General features: G+C 34.9%; 1 protein-coding gene and 1 long non-coding RNA gene across 3 annotated transcripts in view; one reads left to right on the forward strand and one right to left on the reverse strand.

The window, feature by feature from the left end:
- The window catches only part of LOC122831709, a 70,550-nt gene extending 67,619 nt beyond the window's left edge, over positions 1 to 2,931 (forward strand). Inside the window, exons 5-6 of one of the 2 annotated variants that reach the window (XR_006370743.1) lie at positions 2,466 to 2,578; positions 2,891 to 2,931. This is a non-coding gene — a long non-coding RNA (uncharacterized LOC122831709). The other variant, XR_006370742.1, reaches the window with a different exon arrangement.
- LOC122831705 (mannosyl-oligosaccharide 1,2-alpha-mannosidase IA) overlaps positions 1 to 19,052 on the reverse strand; it is a 203,026-nt gene that overhangs the window by 3,682 nt on the left and 180,292 nt on the right. Inside the window, exons 5-10 of the mRNA XM_044118087.1 lie at positions 15,120 to 15,214; positions 10,586 to 10,709; positions 9,625 to 9,718; positions 8,316 to 8,431; positions 5,413 to 5,632; positions 1,031 to 1,203 (exon numbers count right to left, since the gene is read on the reverse strand). Of these exons, the coding sequence (XP_043974022.1) occupies positions 1,031 to 1,203; positions 5,413 to 5,632; positions 8,316 to 8,431; positions 9,625 to 9,718; positions 10,586 to 10,709; positions 15,120 to 15,214 (822 nt within the window). The remainder of the gene's footprint in view (positions 1 to 1,030; positions 1,204 to 5,412; positions 5,633 to 8,315; positions 8,432 to 9,624; positions 9,719 to 10,585; positions 10,710 to 15,119; positions 15,215 to 19,052) is intronic.

Consider the following 19,052-nt stretch of genomic DNA (forward strand, 5'->3'; position numbering starts at 1 on the left):
TAAGAGTGGCTGGGCTAGCCAAGCGGATTAGCTCATTATTATCCCTGCTACAGAGGGCTTGCTTATAGGTGCTAATTAACAAAGACCCTGACGTGTTAATGCTTGATGTTCCTGAGCAGAAGTGTTGCACACAGCTTTCAACCTTTGCGCCTGATAATTATAGCCCTGTCAAACTCGTCAGCCTGATCTTTCCTCTTCTTGTGAGTGCTAAATTAATGCTAAGTCTCATGCAGTTAATGTCCTGCGCATTGCCACATTAATAATGGTGATTCCTGCACAGCTTTCATCTCTTGGTGGCAGAACTGTCTGCTCTACTACCTAATGTATACTGCCACACAATATGAAGAAAGCTGCTGGATGTTAAATTAGGGTGTTGAAAGGGCTTGACATAATAAGCGAGGAGAACCATGGAAATGATAATGCAGGTCACCAATAAGACAGCAGTACAGATAGCAAAATTGCACTCTGTTCCATCCCCCCCCAATTAAAAATAAAATGAAATTACTAGTGTGTAGCACCGGTTAGAGGTATGTTTTTCAATTCAATTTTGAGGAAGAGGAATAACACAGTTGTAATTACAAAATAGTTTATGCTAATATTTTAGAAAACAGTAAAAAAAAGAAATACAAACTACACTATGTTTTAATGAGAATGCAGATCCTCCATCAACAAATATCAGTTCATATTTGTGAGGTGCAGAAAAAAGATTAACAAGTAGTCCAAATAGTGTGGCAGACATTTATCCTGAGTTACTTTAACCATTGATTACAATCAAGTGAAAATGACTGCCTTAAGAGGTCAATTAATTAAGTACATGGATTCCATCTGTGTGCAATATCATCTTAGTTTAAATAGAGCTCATCTATGAAGCGTTCAACTATTTTTACAATGATGTTTATTGCATTAGTACAAGTCATAACTGCACTTATTCAAAATAAATACCAGAGAAGTCCTGAAGAATGTGATGGTAATAATAATAAATACAAATCCTGCTCGTTAACAAGTATTTAACCTAATTTACTGATCTTACCTCTACTGCCTCCCATCCCCAGTCTCTGTATTTGGGGTCGTGGGTCAGTCTCCACATGTACATGTAGCTCTCGATGACTTCTGGTCGTAGGATGTAATATCTGTCACTCAGTCTAGTAGCCGTAGCTTCAGCCCCACTGTCGAATCTGAAGGCCTCAGGTCCCAGTCTAGTGGCTGAAAGAGACCAAAACAGAGATCAGACAAAATATTTGCACAAAGTTTTTTTTTTTTTTTTTTTTATGTGTTGCTTAGGTGTTAGTGTTTGTCAAAAATCAAGATGAAGCACAAAATGTTTTGGGTTTTTTGCCTATTGGCACAGGGGCATTGGAGTTGAAATTTATTTAATTTGAAAGACTCCTGTGTGCACCAGCAAAATAAATCCTCATGCTTTTCAGAGATCTTAGACCACCACAGAGAGGCTGTTTGTCACAAAATTGTTCTCTGTGTAAATAAGGCAGGTACAGAGTTCACAAAATGTCTGCAAATTGCTGCATTCAGATTGACAATCTGTGAGAAACGAAAAGTCTGAGTCACAGGCAGTACTCAGTTTTCTAGTCAGCTGGCTCATTATGGTGTCCATGAATCAATAGCAAACATAAAAGCAATTAGTGGTTTAGTGTTTTTCTCAGAATAAATTATATTTAGGCCAAAATATCAACAGGTACTGAATGAAACCAGACAACCTGCTGAAAGCTGCAAAAATAATATAATAAATTACAGGTTTAAATTAATTTAAAAACATACTAAAGAATAAAAGTTAATTACAAAAAGCATATTTTAAAGCAACAGAATGGATAGACAGGGCAGAAAAAAGGGGGAAAGTATTTTAAATGAACCAATACGTCTGTTTTTTGTGTGCTGTATGTTGAACACTCAGTTCTTCGGCTTGTAAAAGACTTTTTATTGACTCAGATTTCTCCTGTGTTATTGATTTTGATCTTAATTTACTAACTGTACAGGCCTGAGAATCTTTGTAAGGTCTACTAATGAGTCCCAAGATGACAATCTTGGCTGGTAGAAAACAAAGCTTTGCAAATCAGAAATCTACTACAGTCTGCCAGTGGAGCTTGGGTCAATTTAATTCTAAACATGATTTTTTTTTCTAGAAGTCAATATCTGTTATTAGCTGTTGAAGCTCAACAAAGGCCTTCTTCTATTCAAATACTTGAAAGAACACATCTCCATATGCACTATATTTTGCAGAGATGGAAAAAATACTTACAGTCCTTTTGTTCATAACACAAAGGTGTATATTTATATTTAAATATGAATGTCCTCAATTGGCTTTGCTACCTCGACTGTATGTATCTGAATACTGACAAATATAAAACTCACAGCAGCAATTTTAGCTGCAATCTTTCTTTGCATGGTTTGGAAGTTCACCCCCAGCTATGGTGATTTATTTTTTTATTTATTTATTTTTTTTATTACTCCAGGCACAACGGATTTCTCCCATCTTTCCTAAAAACATGCATCAACAACATTGAGGTATTGTGCCAGATATTACTTCATGTCCTCAGGCCTGCATTTCAAGACACACGTCTTGAAGGTGAGTGCACCAGATGGCAAAATCCCATTAACTGTCTTTCCCGATGCGGAAGATTGGCAACTCTAATCTAAGGCATCCTGTGCTCTTTACCTTATCCCTAATTAACAATCCAGCCACATTTCAGAAGGTGCTAATTTTAGCTGTACTTGTTTAGGATCTCAGTCCATTTTACTATCTATATTTTATGACTATAGATAATCTGATACGCTGCTCTGCTGAGGTGTTAAGGAACCCCAGTTTGCTTTAATTTTTTTGAGCACATTTGAATTGCTGGGTCTAGTGTCTTCCTCTTTTTTTTTTTTCCCCCTCTAGGGGGTCTTTTGTGGGCTCTAGTGTACCCCACATGACAGTAGGCTGACAGAAAAGGGGGAGAGAAAGAGGGAAAGACATGCGGCAAATGTCGCCGGTCTGGGAATCGAACCCGCGACGAGGACTCAAGGCCTCCAAATGTGGGTCGCGCTATCCCCTACGCCACCACAGCACGCCCCTAGTGTCTTCCTCTTGACAACGCACCATATTTTCATTATGGTAAGCCATAATCACCTAATTTAACAAATGCTGGAAATATATCACCTTGGCTTATGAATGTGTAATACTGCTAGACAAGTTTGACATGCAAAGAGATGGAAATGCATATCACTCTTATCCTTCACCTCATGTCTTGAGTGATCATATAAAGATTTTTTTTCACTTCAAAAATGTATTACAGAAGCTTAATGGTATGCTTAGGTTAGATTAATCTCTTTTTTAGTTAAACTCTGTAAGAGCATCAGTCTTTCACAATTTGCTATTAAACCTTAATTTATGCAAAACAATTTTGTCGAAATCTTATCAAAATCAAGCTCATGTCAAAGAAGCTCACAAATTTGCATTACACATACTTGAAAATTCTCAGGCCAATAGTTCAGTTGGCTTCTAGTTTAAAATCTATTTTTTTAAAAACAAGTCTAAGCTTCAGACAGTCCTGGCTTAATAAGATGAAGTGGCTGTGTTTAAGTCATTTAGTTGATCATAATAACTGCTACTTGACGCCAAAATATTCTCTGAAAAGATCAAGACTGAATCAGTCAGTGCTGACATATTTTGTGAAAAATTTTAAATGCTTTAATATAAACTATTATTAATATTTCCAACTAAGAATGTGAAGTTTGTTTTATGTTAATTTTCGCACTAGTTTTCATTTTCGTTCATTTTGGTCCTTTTCCAATAAAGAGCTCTGTTTATTGAAACATTCTCTCTGAAATTGATAACCCTCCCTCTTTCCTGATTTTTGCCCGTCAGTCACCAGTTGTAAAGCTGAGAGAGATTTAGAAGAGCAGCAGTAAGCCTTCATGGTATCAGAGTTTGAACTCAGATACATGTCAGCCACTCTGCACAAATTCAAATCTCTCTTCTCTCTTTGATGCTGTCTGCTAATCCAAAAGATGCTAAGCACTACCAGAGCCCAGTAAGAGAACCTGGTGGATGATCATGAAAGAGAAAGCTGGAGAAGCCTTTTGGATCTGAACATCAAAAGTATTCAAAGTACATCATAGAAATTGTTATATGATGAGTTAAATTACCTCATTGCTGTAGCAAAAGTAGAAGATGAATCAATTAAACCTAACTGTGGGGGGGGAAAGCTTAAAATTTTGCCAAAAGTAGGACAGATGCCAGGGAAGAGATATACATGATATACATTATTTTTCTTGTTTTTATTTTCATCTTGAACTGGAAGTTTTTTTTATATAATAATTAATGCCTCAATTAATTACCTTTTTTCTACTTCCTCAAATACACAACTGGGATATTTAGTTCACAAACACCAAGGCTATACTTCTGTGGTGAGACATAAAAAAACCTCATTTGCTCCTTTTTAGATGTGTCCTTTTTTTCTATATCCTGAGGTGCAACCACACAGAGAGCTTCATTTCATTGAGGATAAAAATTAAAAAGCCTGAGGCCCTTTTAATTTCCAGCATTGCTTTTCTAAACTCGTTTTCTTACCAATTTCCACATTAACCTCTCTTAACAAGACAGATTTTGTAAAATAAAAATATTAATAAAATCTAGAAATTATGGGTTCTGGTAAATTAACGCTGCATATAATATGTATGATATAAAAGCTCCTTCATAGGTTTTGAGGAGTTAGACCAGACAAAACTTTTATTAAGGATATTCTCTTCCACGCTGTACCAGTGTAAATTGTGTTTTGTGAGAATATATATTTTTAAATATTTTCCAAAAAAGATAAGAAAAAAAAGTAGCTAATTCACTCTTCTGACCTGACAAGCTGATGGTAAATAATGGAGCAAAGTCTGGTAAAAGGTAAAACCTTTTAAATGAAGGAACAAGAGTATGACAATACTTTAAAGTATTGCTTCTTCCCACCTTTTTCATGCACAGATGCATCTCAAGGAAGAAGAATATCAGAGAATAGGGAATTAATCCTTGTAATATAACTATAGATATATACTGATTTGACTTTATAGTGTTGTCACTATCATGCTAGTGATAGCATTAGTGTGGTAGCGCTAGCATGATAGTATCATGATAGTACCTCTAGCACTAGTGATAGCATGAGCATCTCTAAAGACTCAATCTTTAGCATGACTTTGTAGGCCACAACATTTTATGTGTTAAACAAATATGTTTTTTATTTGCTGAAAGCCATAATCATCAGAAACACATAAATAAAGGCTTGAAATATATTGCATTCTGCTTTATGATTTAACATAAATGCCAGGTTTTGAATCATTAAAAATAAAACCACATTAATAAAATTCCAGTTTACTGAACTGTACCTGAATGTGCAGATCTTTTTTCACTGCTGACACCCTGACACGGCTACTTACTTGAACGAGTGTAGCTCTCATGGCAGGTGTGTGTGATCTCAGCAGCGAGATCAAGGTAGTGCTGCCTTTTTTCTGGTGCTCCATCATCAGCGCCGATGCCAATCATGCCCCCAGAGAAGCAGGCTAGGTGACCCATCTTGTGGTCCAGTATGCCCCCCCTCCACTCTGCCATGTAGGTAAGGCCACCAGGGGACTTCTGAACCAGGTTAGCTTCAATCGCCTGCAGTACCAAACAGAAAGGAATAATATTTTTATCTTTCAGAGCGTAGGCTATGAAATAAGAAACCTTGCAGCAGATTCTACTCGATCCTACTCAGCAACCTTCAGATCTCACAGCTGCTTCTTTTTTTGTAATTGTCTCATGGAAGGAAGCTGATATTCACCTAATTGAGGACTTTCTATTGATTCTACGATTAAAAATAAAATGTTGCTTACAGTAATAAAATATAAACAGTGAAATACTAATAATTGGTTTGGTAATCGCCCAAAAATTGATATAGATGTTTAAACAAAACAGCAAAAGTGTGTGTAAAACAAGCTTGTAGAACTACAAGTAATTTACTGGGTTTACAGCCGTGCATCAGATAAACATGAAGAAAATGTGTCTAAACCCTTATTGATGTTAAGATGTCAATAAGCCAAACTAGAGGAAGGGGACAGACATGCTGCAGACTTTTGTTTTATATAGATTAGATCTTTGAATCCATGACAATAGGAAGAAATTACTAAATTAATCCTCACTTGTTCACCAATGTATATATCAATAGATTTCAGAGTTCTACCAGAAATTAAGAACATTAAAAATCATATTTTATCCATCTACAGAAAGTAAAGTTTTGCTTTGTTAAAACATTCTGCTTTTCTCCAGCTGTTGCTCTTCAGTCTTTAAGTTTACTAAAGCATCTTTATGCAAGTCTCTTTATAATGCTGACTCCAGCAGGTCAAGTTGAGGTTAAAAACAGGTTTATCATTTTTGGGAACAATGCAATTACTTAAGGTAAAGAACCTCCTGAAAAAAAGAAAACTCAGTTTTTTTTAGTCCTTTATGTAAGCAGAATATTTCAATATCATCTCCAGAATGTTTTGTCTTCATATAATTAATTGATACCAAGCCCAGTTTCATAATTGCAACACTGCTGCATGTTGTATATGATAAGAATGCTGCAACAAAGATGTAGTTCTGGAAATGGAAAATATATTAACATATGGAACCAAAAATTATAGATATCCTGTTTTAAGAAAGTATATTTTCCTCAGGGTTTGACTAATAATTTCTACAGTAATTAGAAGATGTTAGTGGTAATCATTGCAGAGCATAATTGGAAAATGTTTTTTCATTCCACGCTGTTTTAATTAGCGGTCCACTTTTATTTGAATGCCTAAGGTAATTAGCTGTGCTTTGCCCTCACCTTAAGATTTCTGAATAAACCTGCAGCTGATATTTAACACCACTATGGTCTATGGCCAATAAATACCAAGTCACAATTAAGAAGGAGAATTCATAATTAGTGGTTCAGCCTTTAGCTTGACCCTCTGATGATGAATGAGGAAATCTTAATAGAAGCTTGAAGTTATCATACTGAATAGGCAAAAATTGTATTATCCTTTTCAGGAGGTTTTAAGCTCCGTCACCCAGAACATGTTTATTATTCTCTCATTTTTGTCTTTTTGCGCTAAATGTGGAGCCCAAAGGTATATTCTATTTATTCTGAGTATTATTTCAGCCAGTACCCATAAACATTTTACTGTGCTTTCATTGGTTATCATTAATAATAACTGACTATCTTGAAGACCCCTGTCACTGACTGGAACCATATTAAGATTTTATATCCAGTATTTAGACAAAAATCATAATTTTTGGATTAGTTTCAGCTAAGAAATACTCTCATTGTTATTTTGGTGGATATAACAACATTTTGGTTTTCTTGTTGGTGTTTTGGGCACTGATTAAAACTGTAAAGCAAAATCTGGTGTTAACTGGATTAATGTGATTTCCAAATTAGTTGACCATGGCCAATAAATGTTTTTCTTTTCTTTTTTAACTAATTGTTTTTCTGTTCAATGAAGCACAGAAAAACACCACTACTGAAAACGGTGGTGTTTTCTAGACACCACTACTGAAAACAACACTTTCTGATGAAGTTTTCCTGTGAAAGAAAACTCACCTATTATCTATTATATTAAGTACCTACAATAGAAAATCGATTTACAATATGTCAAGATATTTTGTGGCTTATTTAGGCTTATTTAGTGGATAGTTTAGAAAGCAATAAGGAAGGATGATAATTTGCTGCTTCATCTATTTGATCTATTATCAAGTCAAAACATTTATGATTAGGAAATGTTGGGATTGTTTTGGAAGTTTCAAAACACTCCCAGGAAATAGGGATGTATTTTACTTGAGCATACACAAGAAGACTACTGTTTTAGTAGTGCCTGTTGCAAACAACTCTTATCATTTTGTCTCTGTTTTTAAAAAGTAAAACCTTTATACATCTGCTGATATATTGCACTCTCTCGCATATGTTGTAATATGCATCTTTTCCTGATATTAATAACTGATAACTGATCATGGTGGAAATACTAGAAAAAGATATTTTAATTTCTGTTTTTCTCTCTTACAGCCTTTAAAGGGAAACTGGAATCAGTTAATATTGATAACAGCAAGTTAAACATTTACAAAAACTAGAGGCCGGAACTCAACCACAAAAATCAGTTTGCCTCCTCTTCAGCACAAACATGCTTTGTTTTATCATCGTTATGTAGCCCAGGGTGTATAAGGTGTTAGCTATTTAGCTTTGCAAAAAGAAAGTACTCCATGAGCTTATTTATAAACTGAACTGTATATAATATAAAAACAGGCAGATCTCTGTGTATCTATTACAAGATAAAATTTTTCAAACCTCTAGTGCACTGTAGTACATCTTCTTTGCTTCCTCGTCGGTCTTGTCTGACATCAGGTAGGATTTTATCAGATACTCATAAAAACTGTCTCCCAGGCCACCAATGGAAACATGGTCTAAAGAAAATGAATGAGGAAAATAAATTGCATTACAAATAAGTCTTATATAAAAATTTTCCAATCTTAAAAAACAAACACTAGACCATATTTCTCTACACAACTAAAGAATATTTTTTGACTTTATGGTTTGCAATTCCTTTAACTGTCTAAATCAGCTAAATTTGTTTGGTTTAATCATAGAAGTACTAAAAGGTAATCAGCTTGAATATGTGCAAGTCTCAGAAGTTATATTTAGCTTTCATGATTAATTCATAGTGTGCTGCATCCCATACACTCCTACCACCTACGTTTCAAATGAGTTTTCTCCAAAGAGAAACCTTAAAATAGTCAATACATCAATTTTACAAAAGGAAACAGAAACCAAAATCAATTAGCTGTTCTTGCTCCTCTTGCTGTTCTAAGTCAACATTCAATAAAATATTAAAGGATATGATACCATAGGAGTCTTTATCTATTCTTTCATGCTTCATTCAAACACAAATGCCTCTGCAGACTCCTTCACAAGGTTATCTCTGTGCCACTGTGCCTGTCCTTGACACAGACAAACGAGGGGAGCCAGAGCTTATTTTTCCTTCTCCTGATATTTATGTACTGTTCAGCTTCTCTGCATGCTCCTCCACAACAATTAGCTGCCGTAATCATAGAGATTAGCACCTTTTCCCTCCCAGCGTCATCTTATCACCCTGATCTTCCCCACCCCCACTTCCTCTCAGGTAAATTGGAAAGATCTATTTTTACAAAGTAATTGAATTTATTATTATTCCAATAACCAAGAGCTATAGTCGTCTCATCGTTACTGCTACTCCACTTTATGAGAGTTATATTAAAATGGAAGGAAGCAGACCGATGGGTGAATGACAAACGAGCACCGAAAAACGCTTTTGACATAAAAGGCGACTTACTGTCAGATGTGTGAAATTCAGACAAAGGAGTGAGAAAAGGTAAAAAGTGTAATCAGGGATCACACTTTCTTGTAAGTCTGACTAACACTATGAGATACTCAACAGAGGTTGTGAAACCTTCAGAACAGCTTGCCATAAAATCTCAGAAATTAGTTTACCTTTAATATTTATTAGAGATATTTAGAAGGTTGTTAATTTCAAAATTAGAAACATTACAGAAAATTACATAACATATTTACTAATGTTTACAACTTTACATATCACATATATATTGGCTACAACACTTACGCTGAACCCAGTTGCCGCTGACTGGACTGAGGAAGTTCGGATACAGGCCGTGAGGTTTTTCAATTTTGTTCAGGAGCTTCCTGATGCTCATCACCTGCAATAATAAGTCCTAAGATTTAGGCAGTGTGGCAATTTCGGAAAGCAAACTTTTGCTAAGAAATTGAGGGGGAAAGAAATGGTGAAAGCAAAACACATAATGGTATATTTCTAACATTTATTTCAATTTCTTCCACCAAGCTCATAGCTAATGAAGAAATCTGTCTCTCCAGAAATTATCACACAAGATCAATGACAAAAAATGTTCCAGAGATCCACTGCAAAGGTACGTAAAGCCACAAAAGCCCATTGCTTAACGAAGTTTCCTGTTCATAGTGCCAGAAGCTTTGGGAGGTCAGTGAAGCAAAGCCCATGAGTTGGGGGGAGATTCACAAGGTGTGCGCTACAGCTGTTTCTTCCTTATGTTAAGTCGCTCCTAAACCAGAGTCAATGTCAGAAGCATGCTACCTGGATTAAGGAGAGAAGAGACTAGACTATTGCTTATTGGTTAAAGTCCTTCTCTCAAATGGAAGGTTGTTTTTTTTCTAAAGCATGAGTTCACATAGCTTTCAAAGCCCAAGAGTCTGGAGGAACCTGAAAACTTCAAATAAGTAATTTTGTATGTATATCTGTCTTTGGTGCCAATTCAATTGTTTAAAATTTCAACAGAGTCCTTTCTTTCATCAAGCAATTGTATCTCAATAGCCGCCTCCTTATGAAGCAAAGTGTAGAACAATGGACCAGTCTTTGCCAGGCTAGCACTTTATAAATTGTACTGAAATATATTCACTTTTCGATTTTATTCTAGCAGAAATTTTCTTGTAAATGAAAAACAATTAATGTAGGCTATAAAGATTGTAATACTGTATCAGCTTATAGTTAAAGGAAATAACTTGAAACATAATAAAATGTTTGTAATATGTACCTTCTCTTTGAAGACTGGGTTGTTGGAGAGCTCTGTCAAATGCACAAATTCAAGGTGAAGGGTCCCGAACTCGGCCAAGATGCTGCTGCCAGCCGAAGCCCAGCCCCAGCTCCAACTCGTGCCACTGCAACAGAGAAAAGATTCAAACGATTTGATTCTAAAGTATTGAGACTTTTAAATACTAAGGCAACAGACAGATTCAGATACATCATCAAGATCAACAAACATGCCTCCTCTGAATGTATAGGATTGCACCGAATTAATGTGATTACGTCTCTGGATATTTATTGGATGTATTTGTCCTGTAAAATGCATTCACTTCATGTTTGTTGTAAATTGGGGCTACATAAAATTATCATTTTTAAAATAAATAATGGAAAAAAAGATGTGCTTTACTCAGTGGATGATTTGTGATGCTCCATTCAGTATCAGGAACTAATTATTATGAAGGCCAAACACCTGATTTTATATTATGATGAACTGCAGGTTGGAAGCAGAACAGTGAACAGTGCAGTGAATTTTATATATTATCTGATGGTTAAAACTACTTTTACACCTGATGTATTTTTTTAGACATGCAAAACATTCTGAATTACTATTGCCTAAAAATAAACTAATTTTAAACCCCTGAGACATAACATATGCTGGTAGTGATTAATTTAAAGTTTAATAAAGTGAACTTGAAACTCATGACTGATTTAAAGCTTTAAAAAAATGGCCAAGAAATGATGAAAAGAAATGCAGTAAATGAAAAATGTTATCAGTAGCATCACTTTGAAAATCTGAATTTATGTAAATGATTCAGTCAGAAATGATTAGTGAAGGCTGCAGGAACATCTTGTTAAGAATATTAGATAACATGTAATGAAATGAGCTGGATTGTTGGGAGGGAGCGAGGATATATGGAAGGAAAAAAACCAGGGCGAAGGCAGGCGTGTGACTGTGCTTTGATGAATGCACCCATTAAAGCTTTGTATGCTGTATCATTAGTCGTGCTGGCTCAAGTCATCTGTGATTCCTTGATTATGAAGAATCAATCAGAGAATTTACACAGAGGTGCAGAACAGCAGGTGCTGTGTTTGGAGAACAACGTGCATCACAGGCACAAATCCATCAATCTTTTTACACACTTTAAGGAATGGAAGTCGTTTTAACGGCTATCCAGAATGAAGTTTTAGTTTATTGTGGAGGCGATCCACATAACGTTATGCATAATGAGCTGAGAAAATAACTCATTCATTTTAAGTAACCAACTAAAACATTTTCTGAGACATTTCTAATGAATGACAAAGGCTAAAAATATAAATAAAATAATTACCAATTTGGATTTGGCAAGTCTAAATCCAAAGTAAATCTAGATGCACTAATAAGCCATTCCTGGCTGAAACTGACTTTCAGTTTTCTTAGGGATCTGATCTGCCCATTGTGATTGGAACATATCCATTTTTTTTTCTTAATATTATAGCAAGAAAGAGAAAACATATGGTGTTGTGATAGAAATAATTGTTTTGTATGCAAAAGAAAATGAGAGAATTGCAACAAAAGAAAATGAGAGAATTGCAACAAAAGAAAATGAGAGAATTACAACTAAAGAAAATTAGAGAATTACAACAAAAGAAAATGAGAGAATTACAACTAAAGAAAATTAGAGAATTACAACAAAAGAAAATTAGAGAATTGCAACAAAAGAAAATGAGAGAATTGCAACAAAAGAAAATGAGAGAATTACAACAAAAGAAAATGAGAGAATTACAACAAAAGAAATGAGAGAATTACAACAAAAGAAAATGAGAGAATTACAACTAAAGAAAATTAGAGAATTACAACAAAAGAAAATTAGAGAATTGCAACAAAAGAAAATGAGAGAATTGCAACAAAAGAAAATGAGAGAATTACAACAAAAGAAAATTAGAGAATTACAACAAAAGAAAATGAGAGAATTACAACAAAAGAAATGAGAGAATTACAACAAAAGAAAATGAGAGAATTACAACAAAAGAAAATGAGAGAATTACAACAAAAGAAATGAGAGAATTACAACAGAAGAAAATGAGAGAATTACAACAAAAGAAAATGAGAGAATTACAACAGAAGAAAATGAGAGAATTACAACATGATCGATCCCCCTTTATGCATCAAAACGTTTGTTCTGACCCTTTTTTTGGAGGGTGGGGAACTGGTTTCCAACATGAGCTCAATGTCCAAAATTATTGCACATAAAACAATTGCAGGCATAAGCTCTTCTTTGTATTTCTGGTGGTTTGAAACCTAATATAGTGGCACACAGTACAATTAGTCTCTTTTTGAACAGGTTTCATGTTTATTTCTGCAAGCATGACATGGAGAGAAAGGTGTCACATCTCCTCATATTAATAATAACGGGTAGCCTGGTTACTAACCAACAGTTAGTAAATATCTCTAGTTTACCACTTGCAGACTGATGTCACAACATTCTAAGATCTTGGTTCTGTTGACCAACATAAATCCAGCATCATTAACATTTCTCATGGCTGAGTTTAAATTCCGCGTACATAGTTAGCTTGCACTAGTATGAACCATTTTCATTTTAGGTTAACATGTAAAAAAAAAAAAAAGTAAATAATGATATGCAACAACAGGCTGCACAGCAGAAGCAGGTCCTATGTTTGAATTCATATTTCCTATTTTTATATTTCCTCCATAGCTCCTGTTTGCAGTGTGCCCGTATTCTTCCCTCTGAATTTTTTATTCTTGTTGGGTTTCGTCTCTTTGCTGCCACAGCAAAGTGAATCCCCTAGCTGAGGGATAAAACAGGTTTATTCTATTTCATTCAAAGCACATAAGAAAAACTCCCTGCATAACAGAAGTCTTTGTATATGGTTCTACAAAACAATGTGGATGCATCTGTAGAAACTTATATGCATGTGCTTTGGTTGGTTTGTGTGTGAATAAACAGCATGTTTGTTCCTGTCCATCTGTGCCATCAGCACATGTTGGTGATGTCTCTGAAATTAACTGGAGAATAAGGTAATTAAATCTGCCAGCAGCTGCCCAGTTTGGCTGCTAGTGTAATTGGTAGCAGGTGGATGACAGAGGTGCCAGGAAGTGTCTTATAAGAAGATAAGATTAGGAGATGAGAGGAGAACGACTAACAACTGTGGAATTTACAAAGGAGGCAAAAAGAGATAGTTCAATTACCCATTATGGAGGATTTTAGATGAAATCTCAAAGGAAACATTATGTCACAAATTTTGCCTTGTGCTCATGCAAGGTAAAATTACAGCAGAATAATCACACCGCAAGAGTACAAGCTAACAATCATAATTTGATTTCACAGCAAAAAAAAAAAAGTGTTAGTATCAGCCTCTGCTGTTTATAATTTTTCATTCTTTTAAGTTTCTTGTTTATCTAATTTCAGTTTTACTGAAAATAGCAACATCTTCACTATGGTACAAAACATCCTAAACTCAGACAGCAAAGGATACAAAGTAAACAGCTTGAACTTCTGCTACGTGACCGTGGCATTAATAATACTGTGTTAATAAAGGTTGAGGATAGAAAAGCAATGACTTGGAACAGATTTAAAATCAACAGCAGCCCTAAAAACATGCTAATATAATTCAAAGAAACAACCAAAGAACATATAAACATAATAATTGTCAACCAGTTGTCATCTGTTATTAAACTCAGTCTGCAGTGAAGTCTGTGCATTTTTTAAGATTGATGTGAATATGAAATACTGTCACCATTATGTAGATTAGAATTGATATGTTTTTTCTTTATGACCTTTCTGACACTTAATGAAGCAAACCGTCTTCAAGTGCATCTCAATGAATAAGTAATAAAGTGTAATAAAGACTTATTACACACCTTGATATATTCCATATGTTTACTTCTATTAATCTTGATGACAATGGCTTACATATAATGAAATTAAAAAATAATATTCTTAGAAAGTAAAAATATTACACAAGATCAAAACAAGTTACTTTTATTGCATGACTGTATGCTAAGAAAAAAGTCTAGAAGACAATATTTTGAAATGAAGTGATGTATTTTTACAATATTTTTTATTCCATTATTCCAAGTGTGTATATATATAGAATATGCAGATGATTTCATATTTTGTCTGTGTGGTGGCATCACTTTACCTAATTAATTCAGTACTTGTTACTTAGGGAGTATTTTTCCCAGATATCTCTTTAATCAGGACTTTTTAGGATCACTTTTTTCTTATTTTATTTATGTATGCAATTGCTGAAGTAGTTCTACACGTGAATACAATTTTTGGCTTTTCTACCCTCCTCGAGCTAAAAGACATGATCAAAATTACCAGAAATAAAAACTTTAAGCTGGTTCTCTGGGTTCAGTAATACTCTAGGTAGAGATGCACCTGTATAAATTAAAATGTGATTTTTCACTTGTATCAAAATTTCTCTTTTTCTTTTAACTACATTTTTCATAAATAGACTGAGGCCCTTACTGATGCTAGTTTTCCTAGTAGCTTGTTGAAGATGAAGGACAGTAGGAGGTGAAAACGGATGCTGAAACTCACCTTCCCAGGTTGATGACTCCTCTGGGGATCCCTGTTGGCGTATTAAATGCAGGTAGCAGCTTTTCTCCCAGCTCCACCGCTTTATTTCTGAAAAGCTAAAAAGAAAACATAAAGGAAAGCACCTTGGTGAGCTGCCCTGCACATTTACAAGCTGCATAAGTTTTATGTTCTCATAAACAATGTCAATATAGTTCTTAAAGAATGAAGACTCATGGTGACAGAGTGAGAATCAAAACCTTTGAAAAGATCTCCCTCTAGTTTTACCTTTATAGCTAATTATTTAAAGCCTGATGCAACAGAACACAGTGAATGAATGTCATCTGTAGTAGTCGTCTTACTAATCTATACTGATACTAAGACTAAGGTTGAAGCAATGTTTGTCAGATCATTAATACACTGGGTTGTCAGTCACCAAATCTCATTTTGCAAATGGGAATGATGACTAAGAAGAGCAATACATTGAAATCCTGACAAAGAATGAGACGTCTGAAGAGTTTCAAAGGCAGCTGAGATGAAAAGAAAAAAATTCATGTGAGAGACAGAAAAAAAACCCAAAGAGGAAGTGAGTGTGGAGAGTCATGTATGCTGTGTGAGAGGGGAAAACACAGTGAAGACATAAAGAATGCAACAAAAATGTTGAGTTGTGACTCAGCAGAAAAACTGAAGAAGTGGAGGAGAAAATTAAAAAAAATAAATTGCAGTGAGATGGGAGGAAACCACTGACCTTCAGTATAAGGATTTTTGTTATGGTACAAGCAGTCTTTGCTGTGTGCAGTTTGTATTCTGCAGTGATTTTGATGGGACTCTGTTATCTTGAGTGAATATCTAATACTGCAACACTATAGGATCTAATGGATTCCGCTGTAATATTATTCTTTGTAGCAGAAGTGTTCAGGGTTGTGAGGAGAGCACATAATGCTACATTAGAGTTAGCAATTGATTCTGTGTGCTACAATTTAAGCCCCATTTAGTTTTTCAAAATAAATACAATCAGCCAAACAAATTATGGCGATACACTTTGTGATCATGGATCTCGTCTCCTAATGGAGTGCAGCGATGAGAAGTGGCTCTTCAGAGCATTCATAGGAGGTTCTGGTTAGGTTCTGGTTAAACCCAGATACAACAAATAAAAATAATTCTGCCACATTTTCCTTTTAAATATATCAAAAATACTCAGAGGTGCAGCTCTTCTATATCTGTAAAACATGCACACACTAGCTCCAGTTTAACATGAATGGACTTGGAGGGCAAAAACACTTGGGGAGCACTTATACAGATGTGTTTATTCTATCTTGTAGCAAACATAAGGCTTTCAATTACTGTGTTCTTTAAAACCTTTCCTTAAGATTTTGAAACACTCAACCTTGCTACTAGATAGTCATATACTGCTGCTTTCAGACACAGAAATAAACAGTCTTGAATTACATTAGAATAAGTGTATTCCGATTCATGCATGGGAAGTAATGAGCAGACAGTTTTTTTCAGGCTGCAAGGTGTATTTTTCTTACTTTTCATAAAGGGCTTAAAAGAATAGTCATAGACACACTGTCACAGGTGTTTATACAGCTCTAAACACAGGGAACCATACCGAACAAGCTCTTTCGGTTGACTCAAACATTTCAAAAAGCTCAAACATAATATTAAAAACTCCTAAAAATGAGCTTTAGTGTTTGCCAAAAAGAAAAAGTTGGTGGTAAATACTTGGTATTTGCCTTCTTCTTTGCTGAAATATTTTGCAGTTTAGACCATGACATTTTTTATATATATAAAAAACTAATTTCTAGGTAACAAAAAATAAGATTACTGAGAAATTATTTTGAACCAAAGACATTAAGAAATGTTTGCAGGTAAGTTACTGAAAAAATTCTTACTTGTGATCACTTTTCAAAAATAGGTTTAAAAGTGTGAGCCTCTATAGCCTTTACAGAGAAACAGAGAGAATTCACTGTCATGATGTGTAGAACTAAGGTTTTGTTTGCTGGTCTTCTGTTCTATCAAAGTGAACATTAATGACCCACCGCCCAGCCTCATTCCTCTTTATTTGTCCTTTTCACCACCACCGCCACCTGCTGCTGCTTCACCAACACACAGAGTAGTAGGTTGTATGTTTATCATGAACTTCATTGCCGTAATGTAGTTTTGTTCTGGCAATCATTTATATTTAAATAAACTGCCTCTGCTACATTAAGTAACAGACAGGCATAAAGGAAAGGCTGCCAATTACCTTACACTCATTTATTCTTGTTAGCTGGTTTATGAATTAGTTGATTGATTACAACAAAGCCCCTTCAGCTGCTATTTGCTCTGTGATTTACTGTATGCAGCACACATGCTAAATGAAACGTGTCCATAAATCAGTCTCTCAGACAAGCTGGTGGCCTCCTTAGCCACAGTGATCCTCCTCCAGCGCATGGGCTTCATTATTGAGCTAGCACTCCAAATGCATTTTATGTGTTTACACCTCCTACTTGTCCATTCAGGAAAGCTAGACTATTTATACATTCCTGGGATGGATATTTTTATTTTTAGCATTCTCCCCCTGTCTGATAGAAGAATGGAGAACCTCTCTAAAGAGCAACATTGATCGAATCAGACAGCCGACGGGTAGCTTTCTTTTCTTTTAGTTTAAATTCACAGTAGGTTTGTGGATGGGGGCTTGACACAAATGGCTCTTCAATCAGATCCTAACTGCCAAAAGCACTCATTGGGTATGCATGTCATCTCTCCCACAACAAACATCATCAGAGTCCACAGAAGTGAAGCTTTACTTATTCTGACACTTCTATTCATCAGTAGAACCTCTTCAGGCCTCAGAAAATGGGCCCGGTCCGTCTTATAAACCCCAACCTGTTTGTATTTTACACAGATAAAACACAGGATTGTTTGACTTGATGGAGATAGAAATCCTTAGATTGCTTTAAATATAAAAGATTCTAGGTGTCAAATATGAATGGAAAAGCCTCAGCTAGAACTTGCTTTTACTGAAAATTTAAATTTATATTAAACGGAGCAAATATGTTCTGTTCTAGAAAGCTTGCTCTGTTCTCCACTCTTTGCAATACAGTTATAGATTTGATTATATCACAAACTAGAACATCAATTTCTTATTCACTATAGGTCTAAGTATTGTATAAAAATAGCCAGACGTTTCTAATCATGTCCCGGTTACATAAATAAATGCCTAATTGGCATTAAAAGTTAAAATTAAGTGAAAGCATGGATTTTTGTTGAAAGCATACTACTAATAGCTTATGGCAATAATTGGATTTGACCTGTTGTACTAAAAGTACAATTGTTGTCAATGTTAGGATAATTATCAGTCTGTTTTATAACAGTCCTTGATCTCTTTATTGTACATTAAGACTTTTAACATTAAGGTGACATTTTCTACTTTAACACCAAAAGACATTCTGCATAAATTATTTGTCATAGAATTTTATATTTCTTAAAGTGAGATGAGATTTATTACCAGTTTTTGATGCAATCCAGACGCAAGTGAATAAAGCAAAGGCTCATCTATCAAAACAATAATATCAGTATAGGAACAGTTAAAAAATGCCAAACAACATACCATTTAGTTGACTGGAAAAAAAATTGTTATCTTCAAGTGACTCAAACCAAAACATTGATAATAAAACTCTGCTATATGATGAACAGAAATGGAAAATAATGATATTCTGAGTATGCTAAATTCTTGGAAAGACAGCGGGGAGTCACAAATAAAAACCTATTTTTGAAAGAAAAGTGCAGCCAGAACTAACTTTTACAGAACTACTTAATGGATAAAAAGATTATAGAACTGTTTGGTGAGTTAGGGCAAATGTTGCTGGGAACAAATACGCCACCATATTAACTTTAACTATATAAAAAAAAAGACTACTTAGAAAAAATAATGACATTAATTCACACATGCGGGTGTTTATGAAAATTCAC

The sequence above is a fragment of the Gambusia affinis genome, linkage group LG05, assembly GCF_019740435.1.
Source record: "Gambusia affinis linkage group LG05, SWU_Gaff_1.0, whole genome shotgun sequence".
In the NCBI taxonomy this organism is placed as follows: Eukaryota; Metazoa; Chordata; class Actinopteri; order Cyprinodontiformes; family Poeciliidae; genus Gambusia; species Gambusia affinis.